Consider the following 18,098-nt stretch of genomic DNA (forward strand, 5'->3'; position numbering starts at 1 on the left):
TTTCATTCATTTTTTTCTACTTTAGTTGTAGCCTTGGCTACGATTCTCTCTACCTAAAGCAATTGTATCAGACTGTTCTGATAAATGGTTACCTGAAGTTGCATGACCACATAGTTAAACTTCTCGTTCCTTCCACATCCAATGAATTTACAGACATGATTTTTTCCTGTGACAGAAGTGAGAGGTTAGTGTAAATGTGATTATACAGTCATTATAAAATGAGCTATTTACGAATCTACTTGTACCATCACAGTTAAACAACTGATTCAGTTGGATGTTTAAGATTAAGATTACTTTCTTTTTGCATCTGTTTTTCGGACAACAGACCAGAACAAGCGAAGCTGACAGACACAGAAATACCCCAAAATAAATACTGCCTAAGAGATCGACGATGTGAAACACTCACTGCCAAAATATAATTTTGCACAAAGCAGTATAAACCCCAGTGCAGCAGGCATGTCAACTGATTGACTACCTAACTCATCAAACCCCAGAACAGAACAAACAATCACCACACCTACAACCTTGCCTATCACACTAATCAAATGGCTAGACAGACAGATGTCACATCAGACCATAGCCAGACAACTTAATTAACCTTGCCATGCTTATTCATGTACAAGGTGATGTTGTCATTGATTGATCATGTCCTTAGTGAACCCAATCTGTCCCCGGTATCTGCCTGCCCTGCCCTTACCTTGCAGTTTCTTTTTCATAACAGTAAAGTGGAATCACAAAGGGTGATATATAGTGCAGGAGAAGAGAAAGTGGCAAAGGTCACAGGGATTGAACCCACAACCTTTGAGGTTCTAATACATGCTTGTATTAGTGGCGTTACCACTTAACCACACAAACACACAGCTGTACGTGTGATTGTGTGTTACTGCTTAAACACATAGGCCCTTACCTTGCAGTTTTTTGAGGACAGCCACCTCCATCTTGAGGACCTGTTTAGGCTGCTGGGCTGACTCTACCTTGAGAGCCACATTCTCCCTGGTCAGCAGGTCCAACGCCTCGTAGATCTCCCCGAAACCTCCCCCGCCAATTTTCTTCAGCTGGGAATGGTGGCAGAGGAGAGACAAGGGTGGAATAAACACAGTAGAAAAGTCAGGATTGTGGATGCCTGCTTCTTACTGTTTGCTGCCTGCTCTTTGAAGTGAACATTTAGAAAATGCTAGTTCTCCACTAACCTGGTCCCAGATCGGTTGGTGTTGTCTTGCCAATTTTTATGGTCATTGTCATGCCTAACAATGACCATATCATTTGGCAAGACAGCACCAACAGATCTGTGACCAGGCTAGTTCTCATCAGGTGAAGGAACATTCTAAATCAGGGACTCTCAACTCTTGCATTATGTGTTTCATTTTAATCAATTGCTTAATTATTCCACCAGTCACTCAGCTGAGAGTCAATTACATGGTCAAAATGTCTCTGAAGATAAAACCAAACTCACCACTTTCCATCGGTCCTTTACCAAGCAGTTTGGGGACAGGATGTCCACCTGCTCCCCCGCTCCGTTCATGTTTTCGTCGGGCTGGGCGGCCGTCCCTACGCACTGCATTGGCCGGCCAGACAGAGACACAGCAGCTCCCAACTTGATTCAGCCATTTACCTGTGAAGAAGAACACAGTAATGTAAGCTACAACATACACAAATAGAGTATACAACACATACATTATGAATAAAAAAAGTATTCTCTAAACTGACTAACTCATTTTAAAACAACAAGGTACAAGCTTGACAATACAATGAGGCCACAAAACCAATATGTCAGGAAGAGCAGCAGATTTAGCCTCAGCCTTCAGATTTAGCCTCGGTCTCCTGGTAAACTGTCGACATGTCACTAACGTCTCTGAACCCCAAATATGTCTATTTGGTCATAAGTAAACAATTTGGCCCAATGAACAGCACCGCTCTCCGTGCTTAACAAAAATTCAGCACCACAGACAGCACCACTATCCTCGCTTAACAACAATTCAGCACCACGGAAAGCACTGCGACCCGCGTTTAAAACAAATATGTTGGTCACAGATTCAGCACTAGGGACAACAACAGTTAGCGCTAAAATATTAGATAGATTGCATGCAATTTTGCTACAAATGGAATCCATAGGCATAGGTGTGACTGAAGCTGTCTTTTCAGCACATTGGACAGCACCACTCATTACAGCAACGTGCTGGCCAAGGACAGCGCCGCAGCACCCCTCATTTAACACACTTGCTGGCATTCTCTAGGCCAGTGTTTCCCCACTCCTCAAATACACTTTTTTGTTGTAGCCCCAGACAGGCACACCTGATTCAACTAATCATCAAGCACTCAATGAGTTGAAATAAGTGGGTTTGTGCAGGGCAACTACAGAAATGTGTGCTGTTTGGGGTACTAGAGGACTGTAGTTGGGAAACACTGCTTTAGGCTTGCGCTGCCTGCCAGACAGCATACCTACAGGTAACTACTAAAATCAAGGAAACACCAACATAAAGTGTCTTAATAGGGCATTGGGCCACCACGAACCAGAACAGCTTCAATGCACCTTGGCATAGATTCTACAAGTGTCTGAAACTCTATTGGAGAGATGCAACAATTTTTCCACAAGAAATTACATAATTTATTGTTTTGTTGATGGTGGTGGACAGTCCTATATCAGGCACTGCTCCAGAATCTCCCACAAGTGTTCAATTGGGTTGAGATCTGGTGAGATAAACACACACACACACCCTTTAAACCCCCTATGCTCCTTTGACACCCCTCTTTCATAGTCACTGAGATCTCTTCTAGTCATGGTAGCCAAAATAATGGACAACTGGGCATTTTTATACATGACCCTCAGCATGATAGAATGTTAATTGCTTAAATAACTCAGTAACCACACCTGTGTCGAAGCACCTGATTTCAATATAACTTATATCCCTCATTTACGCAAGTTTCCTCTATTTTGGCAGTTAGTTTATAGTTATAAAGTTTCCTTTATTTTGGCAGTTAGTTTATAGTTATAAAGTTTCCTTTATTTTGGCAGTTAGTTTATAGTTATAAAGTTTCCTTTATTTTGGCAGTTAGTTTATAGTTATAAAGTTTCCTTTATTTTGGCAGTTAGTTTATAGTTATAAAGTTTCCTTTATTTTGGCAGTTAGTTTATAGTTATAAAGTTTCCTTTATTTTTGTATTAGAACGGCTGGGCTAAAAGCCTTCCCAAATCAAATGCAGAAGCAGGAGAGAACATCCTGAGGACTTACACTAGTGTGGAAGCTTCCCACTGCCCTAGACAGTTCATGTGCTGAAGGTACACTCAATGCAACAATGCAAAGTAATAAAGCAATGTTCAAGTTCATTAACAATGCAATTACCTCGAGATTCAATAATGTCAATTTACACTTGGGTGATTAAAGTTAAGTACACCTGCATTGGAGACTTTGGATTGAACAACTCCAATACCACACACCCAGTGTTGGCAAAACACTTTTAGTAGGCCAATATTTAAACCATGTCTTTATATTCTTCCAAATCTATAACGAACCCCATCACAAAAAATAGACTGGTCAATTGCAACACCTCAAATCCATTATCATAGTAGGCTACTAAGAAAACCCTGTGATCATTTTCAAGTATGTAACTAGGCTACATTTATATTTAGAATTAGGAAAAGGGTGTAACATTTTAGTAGGCCACTGCACTGTCTAATGTTGGGCCTATGAATTACTTGTAATTTGCGCTCTCACCTTACTGCTACAATCACAGGGTGGGAAACGTTCTGATTCCAATAGTCTTTCCTTGGATATCATTCCATAAGACACAACCTCTCCTCCATCGCAACTAACAGAAGTCCCCAGGCCCATAAGCTCTCCTATCATTCTCCTCCTACTGTTACATTTTCTCCGCACTGCAGTTCCGGCGCTCTCTCAACGGGTAGGGAGGGTTACCATCCAAGCGGCAGGCGGTGCGCACAGCCCATACAGAGTTCTAATTCTAGGATTGACGTTTTCTAAGTATCAACATTCACCATCGCCCTGCGCCTCTGGCCCAATGGACAGGTTGTGTACCTTTACTCCGCCCCTAAAACATATTTCAGGAATCACCCATTGGATCAATATCAGTCAATCAGCCGCCATGGAACGTTCCACTGCACGGTAAGCCGCGAGTTGCACTTTGGGAAATGTCGTTTATAGTCGGGAAAGCCGGATGCAAAGGGACCCGACTAGATGCTTGTAAAAGACTACACCTCCTGTGTGAGCGACTCAAATCACTGACGTAAGTCTGCATTATGATGGTCCTTTCTAAATTATTCATTATTCTTGTTATATAGATGTAAAAAATACTAATTGTTATGTTCAAGCTCCTTACGTCATCTGGCATCATTGCCAATAACTGTGTTGTGGAGTGACACCGTGATCTATTCCAGATTGCTTTATTCTCTAGAAACAGCGCATCGAAGTGGCGTTGCTCTCCCAAGTTATCATACCAAAGCGAGCGACCTTGTATTCAGCATCATTATTGACAAAGTGCCAATGCCTTGGATGTTCTTTATGTCCGCAAGATCATCTACATCAATTCAACAAAGAGCAAAACATTGTATCCAGACCTGATTTTCTGACATCGTTGTAGGGTCTCGGTTCGCGAGGCATTTGAGAGGTGCATCAGTCCTTGTGCGAGGTCTTGTTAATGACATATGTGTCGGTTATCGTTGCACCATTCTCCATCCTCCCCGTTATACGCCTCTACTCCTCTGAATCAGCATCACCGAGATTCTCCCATTACGCAACGCGCGCAGTCTTGCATGACCATGGATGGTTGTTGCGTGGTAACGTGAGGAGCGCACGGCGCTCGATAAGCGCCTGTTGAGAAATTATGTATTGTGTGAAATGTGCCAGAAATAGCAGATTCAGTAGCAGCACCAAACTAACAGTGTGTCTGTAGGATCTTAGGCAAATGCAAAATGCACTAGTGCACAATGCACAATGGTTTCACTGAGTCACTAACCATGACCTCCTCCTTTGTGTAGATTCATTCTTACACGCAAGAGGGCACTGTTTCTCCACAGATAAATTCCAGTTCTCATTCGTGCATTTAACCTTGACGTTTGGCCCTCATGACCGAAGCGCCTCTGCCTATATGCAGATTACAGACTTTTGTTTTTGGAGGGGGTACTCAATTTACTGTTGAGTGTTAGAAAGGTAGAATAAACAAGGTGCAATTTCGACATTTGGTAGTGCATCAGCATTTTTCCACTTGTTATGTCAGTCTGATAGTCACTCAAATCTAAGTGTAGTTGGCCCAATCATCAACAACCAGACACATACAGTAGGGCATGTGCCCAGGGTCCTAGACCTCCAGCGGGGCAGTCATTGATTTTGCTAGTCACACTCATTCAGATATAATGAACCTGGCGTAAGTCATGGCAAAATGTGTAGAATTGCAGGAAATTAGCTTTACAACTGCCAAAGTTTCTTACCGCCAGATGGGAAAAATATGTAGAATTGGCAGATATTACCTTTGAAACTACAGCATTTTACATTTTTGCTCAGCCCCATGGCAGAATGGGTTGAAATGCAACCAATTTACTTTAGCACTAGTTAGGTTTCCATCCAATTGGCAACATATTTTCATGTGAATATTCGAATCTCCGCATAAAAACAATATGCACATTTTCCCACCAGAGATGGACTTGTTGCAGATAAAAAGCTGTGTGTGATGACGCAGTGCACATAAAAATACTCTTTGTGATTACATTTCCTTGTACCAAATAAAAAATACAAATGAAATGGGTTTCCATCATATTTTCATCTGTAACCATATTGATGGGTTACAGCCACTAAAAATGTTGGGTGGGTATAGCGAATGGATCCACTCTGGTATTGGCATGTGTGCTCTAGCCAACAGCTTGCAGATACAGTGCTGGTATAGCCGATATGCAGTGGTGTACTTACGTAAAAAATACTTTAAAGTACTACTTAAGTCGTTTTTTGGGGTATCTGTACTTTACTTTACTATTTATATTTTTGACAACTTTTAATTTTAGTCCACTACATTCCTAAAGAAAACAATGTACTTTTTATTCCTTACCTTTTCCCTGACACACAAAGTACTCGTTCCATTTAAAATGCTAAAGCAGGACAGAATTATGGCACCTATCAATATAACGCTTTGTCATCCCTACTGCCTCTGATCTGATGGACTCACCAAACACAACTACTGTGTTTGTAAATGATGTCTGAGTGTTGGAGTGTGCCCCTTTCTGTCCGTAATTAAAAATAATATGAAAATAGTGCCGTCAGGTTTGCTTAATATAAGGAATTTGATCTATAGCATTTACTTTTACTTTGTACATTTACTTAAGTAGGACAATTTAGTACTTTTTTCTACCACTGTACTTAAGTACATTTAAAACCAGATACTTTTAGACTTTTACTCAAGTAGTATTTTACTGGGTAACTTTCACTTTTACTTGAGTCATTTTCTGTTAAGGCATCTTTACTTTTACTCAAGTATGACAATTGCATACTTTTTCCACCACTGCCGATATGATGATATTATTATGGATAAAAGTACGAGGTTATTTTTATTTGTCAAACAGCAGCCAAGCATCGATCATCATGTCACCAGAATAAGATCCTTGATATTTAAATGGAGCATCAAGCTCATCACCGTTCACTTTCACCATCCTATGAAGTTCATCATAACCTATTTAATCTGTATCCTAATAAACCGTATGCTTTCCCCAAGTCATAGTGGGAAAACCACACAACATATCATCAAGTGACTCCAAGTTTACTTTGATATGATGGATATTATGTTAATATTATGTTAATAGTTTCCACCTCTATTTCTCACATCGTTAATTTTCCCGACACTTTTTGTCTCACATATTGTCACGATCGTTGGAATAAATGGACCAAGGCGCAGCGTGCATAGAGTTCCACATGTTTAATAAATTAAACTCACCAAAACAATACAGAACAAATGAAGCGTGAAGTAAATGCAGTGCTCAACAGCAACTATACACAAAACAAGATCCCACAACAAACAGGTGGGAAAAGGCTGCCTAAATATGATCCCCAATCAGAGACAACGATAGACAGCTGCCTCTGATTGGGAACCATACCAAGCCAACCCAGAAATAAAGAAACTAGAATACCCACCCTAATCACACCCCGACCTAACCAAAATAGAGAATAAAGGATCTCTAAGGCCCCCCCCCCCCTGACTCTATAGGGGAGGGTCCGGGTGGGCATCTAGCCTCGGTGGCGGCTCCGGTGCGGGACGTCGACCGCTTCGGTGGCGACTCTGGTGCGGGGATCGTCACCGGAAGCTCCGGCCCATGGATCATCGCCGGAGGAACCGGACCGTGGATCATCGCCGGAAGCTCCGGCCCGTAGATCGTCGCCGGAGGAACCGGACCGTGGATCGTCGCCAGAGGAACTGGGCCGTGGATCGTCGCCGGAAGCTCAGGACTGTGGATCGTCGCCGGAGGAATCGGACCGTGGATCGTCGCCAGAAGCTCCGGATTAGGAACCCTCGTTGAAGGCTCTGGACTGGGAACCCTCGCAGGAGGCTCTGGACTGGGAACCCTCGCAGGAGGCTCTGGACTGGGAACCCTTAAGCTGTTAAGAAGCCTTTTGGACCTAGACTTGGTGCTCCGGTACCGCTTGCCGTGCGGCAGCAGAGAGAACAGTCTATGACTTGGGTGGCTGGAGTCTTCAACAATTTTTAGGGCCTTCCTCTGACGCCGCCTGGTATAGAGGTCCTGGATGGCAGGAAGCTTGGCCCCAGCGATGTACTGCGCCATGCGCACTACCCTCTGTAGAGCCTTGCGGTCAGAGGCCGAGCAGTTGCCATACCAGGCAGTGATGCAACCAGGATGCTCTCAATGGTGCAGCTGTAGAACCTTTTGAGGATCTGAGGACCCATGCTAAATCTTTTCAATTTCCTGAGGGGTAATAGGCTTTGTTGTGCCCTCCTCACAACTGTCTTAGTGTGTTTGGATGATGGTGTTGATGTGAGCCATGACCAGCCTTTTAAAGCATTTCTTGGCTACAGATGTGAGTGCTACCCTGGGATGATGGTGTTGATGTGAGCCATGACCAGACTTTCAAAGCATTTCATGGCTACAGATGTGAGTGCTATGGGGCAATAGTGAATTATACAGGTTACGTTGGCGTTCTTGGGCACAGGGCAAGGGTTCTTGGGCAAGGGTTCATCCACAAGTTTGCCTTTAAGTGCTTGGTATGAGTCTATGCAAAGTATTTGCCATTCTAAAGTAAAAGTCCTTTCTCACAGTATACTCTGAATTACATCATACATGCATACCCAAATATTACATGAAACAATCAAATGACTTTATCTCCCTCTGTTAATGTAAAGTGAATTCATTCCAATATTTCTAGAGTAAAGAGCAATGCCAGTGGTCCAGTCACAGCTGAGAGCAGAACACTTATTAAATGTGGCTGTTTTATGGGGTATTGTGTGGAGATTGGTGAGGGGAAAAAACAATTTAATACATGTTAGAATAAGGCTGTAACGTAACAAAATGTGGAAAAAGTCAAGGGGTCTGAATACTTTCCCAAGGCACTGTATATTGTATCTATGTACTGCCCACTCACAAACTACTGCAACAATTACATCTATTTATTACTCATTTAACCATTTAGAGAGTTTAAAAAGTATCTCAAACAGAATTGAACTGGGTGCACTGACAAGAGCTTATAATATTGTAGAGTATGTGCAGCTGCCTGAACGTTCGCCATCCCTAATTTCACAATACAGCTTTTATTCCACTCAATAGGCATGATCTCTTTCACATTTTTCCTGTCAATTGTCGAAAAAGTTAAAGCTACAATCTTTAGTTGCTACATCAATTTTTGGACATATAACTTAATGATATAACCTACAAATTGAATAAACGGCATTGATTCTTCAACAATATAAATGATAAATGCCTAATGAGCTTTGTTAAAATATAAGCTTATTATACTCTGTTTGTAAACAAAGTAATTATAAACAAACACTGTATAGCCTCAAAACAGGGTTAACACTGGAATTTTGATATTATGGATGGTCAGTAATTGCATACATAGCTCTCGCTTTGAATTTGAGAGTGGTTACATTTCTCCAAGCCCATCCTTCAGCTTTTTACCAAAACTCAGGCTGGTTGGCCACTTTGTTATTGTTTCAACTAAGGATTGCAGCTTTAACTTTGTCATCAGTTCATTTTACATATGTAATGTATGGTCATTTTAGTGCCAGATGATAGCCTCATCATTGCATAATATGTAGATGCCACTTATCTAAGTGCTACATCACAGAAAGATCATCATTGTATCTGAAGATTGGTGATAATGAAAGACAACGGCTGTCTCTTTTCTGTACTTTACAGACATTACTGTCAAATGCATATGCTCTGCAGTAGAAGTTGCTTTAGATAAGTTCTCACTTCTTTGAAATGAGTACAGCAGAGTTTGTATATACTCTACATCCAATCAATTATTATTATTATTACTACCTGGTTTTGAGTTGGAACTAAGAAGACTGACTGCAGGGGGAAAGAGTTGAATTCACATCATATTGCTTTTCCCTCTCCAGCCATAACAAATCAGTGATCCCCGACAAGAGTAATTGAAGACTATTGGGACACAGCCTTGCACTTGATGTCATTCCAAGTCAATGAAGGCTTCAGGAGACCTTTGTAGAGAGTACAGATGAGTAGCATGTATGGACAGGATTGTTTTGATTCGTTTTTGAGCAGGCTGTTGTGGTTGTGTGAGTGTTTGTGTGTGTGTGTGTGTGTGTGTGTGTGTGTGTGTGTGTGTGTGTGTGTGTGTGTGTGTGTGTGTGTGTGTGTGTGTGTGCGTGTGTGTGTGAGTGTACAGATATTCGGGGGTCTGGTGTGGATCCTGGTGGCATCCACCTATGTAAAGCCAGGGAACCCACAGGGCTGTTTGTGTCTGTGTTCTGCTTCATTATGACCTTCCTCGTCATCTTCACCACCAGAGGACACAAAAACAAGGGCGGATGGGTGGCAGCGGTCATTGTTAGCCAGAAATTATTTTTGATAATGATATAAAAATGGTTGCATTGGGCCTTTAAGGAACTCATCATCCTGTTGTTTATTTTTGTTTTTTATATGCAATATTGTCACATAGTGTAGTCCATAGTGTAGTCCATAGTGTCGTCCATTGGTGATATATGTATGTCTGTTATTCCTTTTTTTAAAGTACACTTGACTAACCAAACAGCCACTGTCTGGGCACCCCATCTTTTACCATCACTTTACATACCAATTCACATTTTTACCAATGATATATGTTTTATAACTATTGCACAATTCATTTTGTCCAGGCTATTGAATGTTTAATGTGATATGGTACAAAATGAGTGAAAGGTATAGTCTTGCGACTGAAATTACTCTTTAGTTTAGCAATTCTTTATATGATATTCATTAGACTGCATAAAAAACTTTTTCAACATGCCATGCTCTCTGACTAGTTTTGTTAAATATGCTTAATTATCTTGATTGCATTTATATGATGTTGGTCAATTGTGTTATAAGTCATACTTGTGCTAAGTGTCTAGGTTTGTTAGGGTGCATTGTGTGTTTACTAATCAGAGATAATGGGCTGTGCTATTTCTAAGCTAACCCTGTCTCCAACCATAATCTACTGTCTACTCTAACCCTAGCCTTCTCTCCAACCCCAAACTTAACCCTAACTCCAGCCATTTCCATGAGAGAGCGGGCATGCTGGACTGTATGTGGGGGCCCAGGGCCAAGTAAAGGTGTATGTAAATATTTAAATGGTATAAGTGGGCCTCTGTAGGGCCTCACCCAACACAAAAGACCCAGGGGTCGAGTAAACATGCCGGCACTGCTAGTGAACCTTTACACAGTCTGTGGTATTTGCTCAGCTAGCACTACAGAAACTCAATCAGAGAATGGATATAGATCCCACTGTTAACAATAAGTGTGACATATCTGCTTTTAGTCACATGTACTACCTATAGAAAGCAACCTAGTCCCTCTGATGATACAGCTATTGTAATTCTTTACAATACATCTACAGATTTTCCATGAAAGCCAAGGAACTTGAGCTATAAGATAATTCAATAGAGACATTTACGTAGTTTTTTTCCATATCAATCATGACCAAAAAAATAATCCTATCTGTATCTACAAATAAAGACAAACAATAATGAGAAGCCTGAATATCAGGTATACTAGTAGTAACACCCCCAGGTGGTGGAGAGGTCACATGACACAATGCACCTGTCCTGTGTAGGGTTGCAAATGGAAGGCATATTACCAGTAAACTACCAGAATTGTGGTAACGTTCACAGTTTATTAGGAATTTATAAGGTGACATCTACTGGCCTTTTTTGGGTACTTCAGATTATCACAGGTGTCTGTAATCATATCTGGTCCTCTGTGGCCTTATCACATTTAAAATATGAAATAATTAAATAAGATGATTTTAAATGATAGAATAGAATGACAAAGCTGGAAAACATTACATGGTTTTAGCAGTGCTGGTATGTCTACTCTACCCATGGGTCTTTTGTATTGGGTTTAGGACTCCCGAGTGGCACAGCGGTCTAAGGCACTGCAACTCAGTGCTAGAGGCATCACTACAGACTCTGGTTTGATTCCAGGCTGTATCACAACTGGCCATGATTGGGAGTCCCATATGGCGGCACACAAGTGGCCCAGCGTTGTCCGGGTTTTTAAATTTTATTTTATTTGACCTTTATTTAACTAGGCAAGTCAGTTAAGAACAGGTTAGGCCGGGGTATGTCGTCATTGTAAATAAGAATTTGTTCTTAACTGACTTGCCTAGTTAAATAAATGTTAAATAAGAAATTATATTGAACCATATGGAAAAGTGAATAGCTTAATCAATTGATAGTGACAAAATTAGGTTACTTCCCCTTGGCTATAGGTTGTAGTTCAGCCTCTGAATGTCAAAGAAATGAAACGTTGATATCCTGTTGCAACCTGGTCTAAGAGCATTTCATATTATTCTGTATGTAAATCCGAAACACCCCATTTAGTATTATATGTTACGTTTGTAGGATGGTTGGTCGGGGTGGATGGGTGAGCGTTAGTGAGTTAGTGAGCTAGCTAAATTCGTAACATATCATACGTTTTGCAAATTAGTAAGCTATCATACCTTCTGCAAATTCATAACATATTGTACGTTTTTCAAATTCATAACATACAATATGAATTCTAATTAGTAACATATCATACAAAATTGGTGATGGACACCCAAAAATGAATACATACCATATGAAACCTAACATATCATACTGATTGGGGTGTCTCGGATTTGATGTTTGAAATGAATTATGCCTACCGTACTCAAATGTGTCTACTTTCAGCACCATGAGCGGTCCTTTTCCAATTTATTTGTGCCACGGCTGCTGCTTCAAGTTTCAGGACCACAATGTAAATGACTAAAATCTGGCTTGTTGTGAGGTCAATAACTTTTAAAGCTATCAAAGTTGACCTCCGGTCCTCATCTTCACGCTCTCCTTCTCAAACTGAATAGAACATAGGCTATAGGCTAGTCCGCATGCACGATTTACTGGACTAGGCCTAATAGTCAAAAAATAGGCCACCAATCCCGTAGAGATTAAACGTGTAAAAGTGTGCAGAAGAAGAAGAAAAAAGTATGACGAAGATGTAAAGTTCCACCCAATTACCAAAGATTTTTCTGTAAATTACTGGTAGCTTTGCAACCCTAGTCCTGTGCTACCCTACATTTTCAGCTGAAAGAGTTTACTACTTTGTTTGAATCCTACCATAATATCCACCACCAAGTTCAAGGCAAATTCAAAATCACATGAATAAAACATTATTGAAATGCCTGTCCGGCTTAAGACAGATGGCACTATTGGTAGGATCTTCTTCTTTGGAGAACTTCTCATATGTGAATGAATGCTTCTTCATACTTCTTCAAACCAAGAGAGACTCCCTGCCACACACACACATAATTATTTATAATTTGTAAGTTGACTACAGGGGCCATTAAAAGAGAATAATTATACACATTAACAGTCAGATTATAGTCAAGGGGAGATAACATGGAAAGCCAGAGTACGGTAAAGTATGGCAGAACGTAATACTTTGTGTTTACCAAGTCATTCACTGTTAAAAGCACTAGTTCTTTGAAGCCATTTTCTTGGTGCATTGTTACCACTGAGTTTCGTTTTCATGTTTGTAAAATGTGGCGAATATGTTAGAAGTGGCATACTGGAAGTGTAGGGCGAAATCCCTGAAAAGCTAAAACATCAAGAGCCTCCGGAGCGAGCGACAGACAGACGCTGAGGAGAAATAGTATACACAAACAATCACAACTGTGATCTTAGCATGAAATGTCCCGACAGCTCTTTCAAAAGCAATACATCACAACACAAACCATTTTGGAGAGTTTCAATGTTTAATTAGACAACTCAGATTTTCAGCAATGTCACATGAACAAGTGATTTTGAAACAACACTATTCTTACAGAGCCTAACAGATCCACAGGTTGAATTAAACTGTTTAGATGTGAAACTCTTTTGGGAGTATTTCACAACCTTTGGTGAAATACTAAGTCATGATGTTATACATATGCATACAGTAAATGTCTCGGTTTGATGATGTTATTTCCACTGGGGTCCAATCTTACGAGTCGTATGATGCCTGAGAGACAGGCTTCCTTCCTAGTAACACTCTCAACCCAACAACCTGAACCCAGCCAAACATCGCCCTAACCTATCTCAACCGGTCCATAGGGCGGGTCTACTGTTATGGTTGTGTTGTGGTCACCAGATGGTCCTCTTGAGCCCGGCCCAGACAGAGCGTTTCATGCCCTGAGAGGCACGGACGTCGTCCCAGTTGAGCCGCGTGTTGGAGATCTCCTCCTCAGGTTCAGGGTCGGGTCGCACACCCTTCTTAGGGGTGGCCACGATGAGGGGCAGGGGCCCGCGCTCCGGCTGAAACTCTACCACGTGGAGCTGCTTCTTTTCAGCCAGGGACTGGTGGGTCTCCTACACAGAGAGAAGGGGAGAGGGTTAGTCTAAAGCAGTGTCTGTGTGCGTGTGTTTAGAGCTCGTCTATGTTTTTGCAGGAAGATTTCCTGCGATTGGCCAGAGCCAGCAGGTCTCCCTGACGATGTTGACAACGGCTCACCTGATTAGCCAGTCCGGTGAACAGAGCCCTGGTGATGTTAAGCAGGTTGACGGAGCCTTCTACCTTGGCGTACATGTCCTCTATACCAATCAGCTTACAGATGGTGATGACTGCACGGTGACAGTGTAGTCCGTAACCTAGAGAGAGACCGACTAGTCAGACTAGTAGCCAACCTCCATGCCTATCACGGTGTTGTCAATGACTCTTCCATTGCGAACAAATGACATTCACAGAAGCACATATACTCAGACATGAAAAACATGCACGGTTTAGAGTATTAACTGACACCAAACTAATCTCTGATAAGTGATATATTTAGGAGAGGTTGTGCCTACATCGCTTGAGTCTAAGACTGGGGAACAGACACTAACACTAGTGTTGTGAGTGAGGACAAAGGTCTGAGTGGATACTACTCCAAAAGCCAGTGTCACAACTACACTGCAGTTTCATAATCCTTTACACAAGACCCCAATGACAGGGCGTAAATGAGAGAGAGATGTGTGGGTTCCTTTGTGTGAGTGAATAGGTTTTGTGACTGTGTCTATGTGAACAGTATCAGAGAGACTGTGTGTGTTTGTGTATAGGGTATGAGAGCAGCATTGTCATGGTATCATTTCTCAGTGCACTGTCAGTTCAACTCTCATCAACTTGTTGCTCTTTTAGGTGTAACACATTCTGTTAGGGGCAGCCCTGAACCCCCCCCCACCCCCCCTCTACTATACCTTTATGCTGTTTCTTCATGAGTAGGGTAGTCCTCTTGAAAGTGGAATTGATATCATGGTAAACTGTTAAAAACAGAAGAAACAAACCATCAAAGTCAACCCAGCTGTCAGTTCATCCCAGCCTGTCCTGCACTTTACCTCTTGCCAAAAAAAAGTGCACTAAGTAGTGAATAGGGGGCATTTTCTGATTTCTCCTGATTAGGGTTGTAAAACTACCAGTGACTATCGCTAATTTGGTAATTAACAAGTAATCTATGATAACATTGGTAATTTATACTTGAATAACTACATATATATATTTTTTTACATCTGTCCATGAGTTTCAAGTGGATAGACTACAAGGTTCAAGAGACAATGGCCTAATTAATTTTTAAAAGCATCTAATCAACAAAGGATTTTTTTTTAAATTAACTCTGCAACTCTTCCAATTATTGACTGTTTTTATGTCAAAACATTGACAACAAATACATATTAACATAGTATAGATTATAACAGTTTGTAAAAACAAATAAAGGATATTCATGCTGAAACCCTCATACACCGTATTCACTAAGTTGATGGTTTATATTTAAGATAATGTTTTACAGCTTTGTCATTCATTTTTTTTGCAATCATCTTATTTGATTATTTTATACATTTAGTTTTATGTGATAATGTCAGACAGCAGGCCAGACACCTGTGACAATCTGAAGTACCCAAAAAGGCCCCTAAATGCCAGGTGATAAAATACAATAAAAAACTTGAAGGTTACCGATAAACTTTCAAAGTTACCAGTAATATACCCTCTGTTTGCAACCCTACTCCTGATGAACCTTGGATGATGAGTCAGAGCCTTGAGCAAATGTAACTGTGTGGGTTAGTGACGGCAGTCAAAGAGCCAGCCTCTGTTAGACTGGGTCACGAACCCTGGTCACGAACCCATCACCCACAGAACAGAACATTTACAGTAGCTGCTGCAGTAGGTCTGGGCCTGTTAGGAACAGCCCCTTTCAGTGTGTGTGTGTGTGTGAGAGAGTGAGACACTCACACAGACAAACTTACAACAAGAGAAATATGCCCAAACCCCTAGAGTGAAAACACTTCTCTTTGATCTACCGATTTGTAGCAACAGCTCCTCTGCAGAAAGCCTTTAGCAACATGACTACCGTTGATATAGTTTGATTAGTCTATGCTGACGAAATAGCAAAGATATTATTTCAGCTCGCTCACTTGCAGTACAAGGGTTTGCATAGAACAAGCCTGGTTCGCTGTTCAGACAGTAAGCACAAAAACCATGTTAGCCAAAACAGACCCCTATTCAACAGCCCTGTGTCTGAATGGGCCAAGAGGAGATGGAGGAGTAAAGAAGGATGAGAGAGGAAGCCTCAAACATTCTGATCTCACCCTCAAACTCAATGCCCGCAGAGACCCTCCCACAAAAATAGTGACTTACTAGTGTGGTCGTTGTATCTCTCAATGTAGTACAAATAGTGCACTGCTCGGTTCTTTGCCTGTTATGGTAAGAAGACCATTGTCAGTGTCTCCACATTTCAACACAGCCACTTCCATTATTGAACACGTACTGTATAACAGGGCTGCCCAACCCTCTTCCTGGAGATGTACCATCCTGTGGGTTTTCAGTCCTACCCTCTTCCTGGAGATCTACCATCCTGTGGGTTCAGTCCAACCCTCTTCCTGGAGATCTACCATCCTGTGGGTTTTCAGTCCAACCCTCTTCCTGGAGATCTACCATCCTGTGGGTTTTCAGTCCAACCCTCTTCCTGGAGATCTACCATCCTGTGGGTTTTTAGTCCAACCCTCTTCCTGGAGATCTACCATCCTGTGGGTTTCAGTCCAATCCGAATTTAACACACCTGATTCTACTAATTAGCTGCTCAACAAGACCTTAACTAGCTGAATCAGATATGCTAAATTAGGGTTGGACTGAAAATCTACAGGACAGTAGATCTCCATGAAGAGGGTTGGACTGAAAGCCTACAGGACAGTAGATCTCCAGGAAGAGGGTTGGACTGAAAGCCTACAGGACAGTAGATCTCCAGGAAGAGGGTTGGACTGAAAGCCTACAGGACAGTAGATCTCCAGGAAGAGGGTTGGGCTGAAAGCCTACAGGACAGTAGATCTCCAGGAAGAGGGTTGGGCTGAAAGCCTACAGGACAGTAGATCTCCAGGAAGAGGGTTGGACTGAAAACCTACAGGACAGTAGATCTCCAGGAAGAGGGTTGGGCTGAAAACCTACAGGACAGTAGATCTCCAGGAAGAGGGTTGGACTGAAAACCTACAGGACAGTAGATCTCCAGGAAGAGGGTTGGGCTGAAAACCTACAGGACAGTAGATCTCCAGGAAGAGGGTTGGGCTGCCCTGCTGTAGAGTGCCAGTATGGGTATTTTCCAGGTAACAGGGAAACATTTTACCTTTCTCAGTGCAGTTTGACGGTCTGCCGCCTTACCCAAGGCAAAACCTGTAGGAGAAAAGATGGAAATAAGTATACAAAAATATATAATAATCTTAAGAATGATGTTTTTAGTTTCATCCACATCAGCATCACTGCCTGTCATAGTTTCCATATCTGATTGCTTTACGGTTCATCTTTTCATGCTGCTGTCACTTGATCTTTTTTTATAATTCATTAAGCTGACAGCTTCTACAGATCAACCAGTCCCTTTCCAATCCATGAAAGACACTTCTGGCTCGCTCATCTGTCTCAGTGAACTGAAAGCTTTCGAGTGCCACACGGAGGAAAAAGTAGAGAGGCTTTGCAACCTGAGTGTAGCTAGCTCAGGAGTGGCCACCACTTCTCCCTGGAGCTACTCTTCAGCAGGGTTTTGGACTCACCTGCTGCCCCGTTCCCATTGCCAACAGCTACCAGGCAGCTGATGGACCTCTTCCGGCCCTCTTTGGCTGTCATGTTGAACACGCTCTTCACCTGTCAATAATAAAACTTGAAACTCAAACAACCACCACCAGGTTAAAATAGCTTAGACTGACCCCTAGAGGACAGTCAGAACAAAAAACACCAATTACTGCAGACCAGAACAATGTGAAACATGTATTTATGGGAGACAGAATGTCAGTGAATTCCATATACATGCTATTATAAAACAGAGGATGGGCCCTGGGGCAGAACTAAAGGGAGGCCCCAGGTTCATTGGATTTGGTGATAAATGTATTCCCTCTCTTTGTAATTGCTTTCCTTCTAAAAGTCCTATGGAAAAAACAGACCA

The 18,098-nt window shown here is 41.8% G+C and overlaps 2 protein-coding genes across 3 annotated transcripts in view; both read right to left on the minus strand.

The window, feature by feature from the left end:
- Window positions 1-4,938, minus strand: part of LOC109898884 (tau-tubulin kinase 1) — a 46,971-nt gene extending 42,033 nt beyond the window's left edge. For both annotated transcript variants that reach the window (XM_031835571.1, XM_031835570.1), the window contains exons 1-4: window positions 4,574-4,938; window positions 1,454-1,612; window positions 908-1,055; window positions 93-166 (exon numbers count right to left, since the gene is read on the minus strand). In XM_031835571.1, the coding sequence (XP_031691431.1) occupies window positions 93-166; window positions 908-1,055; window positions 1,454-1,561 (330 nt within the window). In that variant the 5' untranslated portion in view covers window positions 1,562-1,612; window positions 4,574-4,938. The remainder of the gene's footprint in view (window positions 1-92; window positions 167-907; window positions 1,056-1,453; window positions 1,613-4,573) is intronic.
- An 8,462-nt stretch (window positions 4,939-13,400) lies between these two features.
- The window catches only part of mrps5 (mitochondrial ribosomal protein S5), a 30,199-nt gene continuing 25,501 nt past the window's right edge, over window positions 13,401-18,098 (minus strand). Inside the window, exons 6-11 of the mRNA XM_020495337.2 lie at window positions 17,710-17,800; window positions 17,289-17,335; window positions 16,310-16,367; window positions 14,878-14,940; window positions 14,156-14,292; window positions 13,401-14,013 (exon numbers count right to left, since the gene is read on the minus strand). Of these exons, the coding sequence (XP_020350926.2) occupies window positions 13,789-14,013; window positions 14,156-14,292; window positions 14,878-14,940; window positions 16,310-16,367; window positions 17,289-17,335; window positions 17,710-17,800 (621 nt within the window). The 3' untranslated portion in view covers window positions 13,401-13,788. The remainder of the gene's footprint in view (window positions 14,014-14,155; window positions 14,293-14,877; window positions 14,941-16,309; window positions 16,368-17,288; window positions 17,336-17,709; window positions 17,801-18,098) is intronic.

Source organism: Oncorhynchus kisutch, linkage group LG11 (assembly GCF_002021735.2).
Source record: "Oncorhynchus kisutch isolate 150728-3 linkage group LG11, Okis_V2, whole genome shotgun sequence".
Taxonomy (NCBI): domain Eukaryota; kingdom Metazoa; phylum Chordata; class Actinopteri; order Salmoniformes; family Salmonidae; genus Oncorhynchus; species Oncorhynchus kisutch.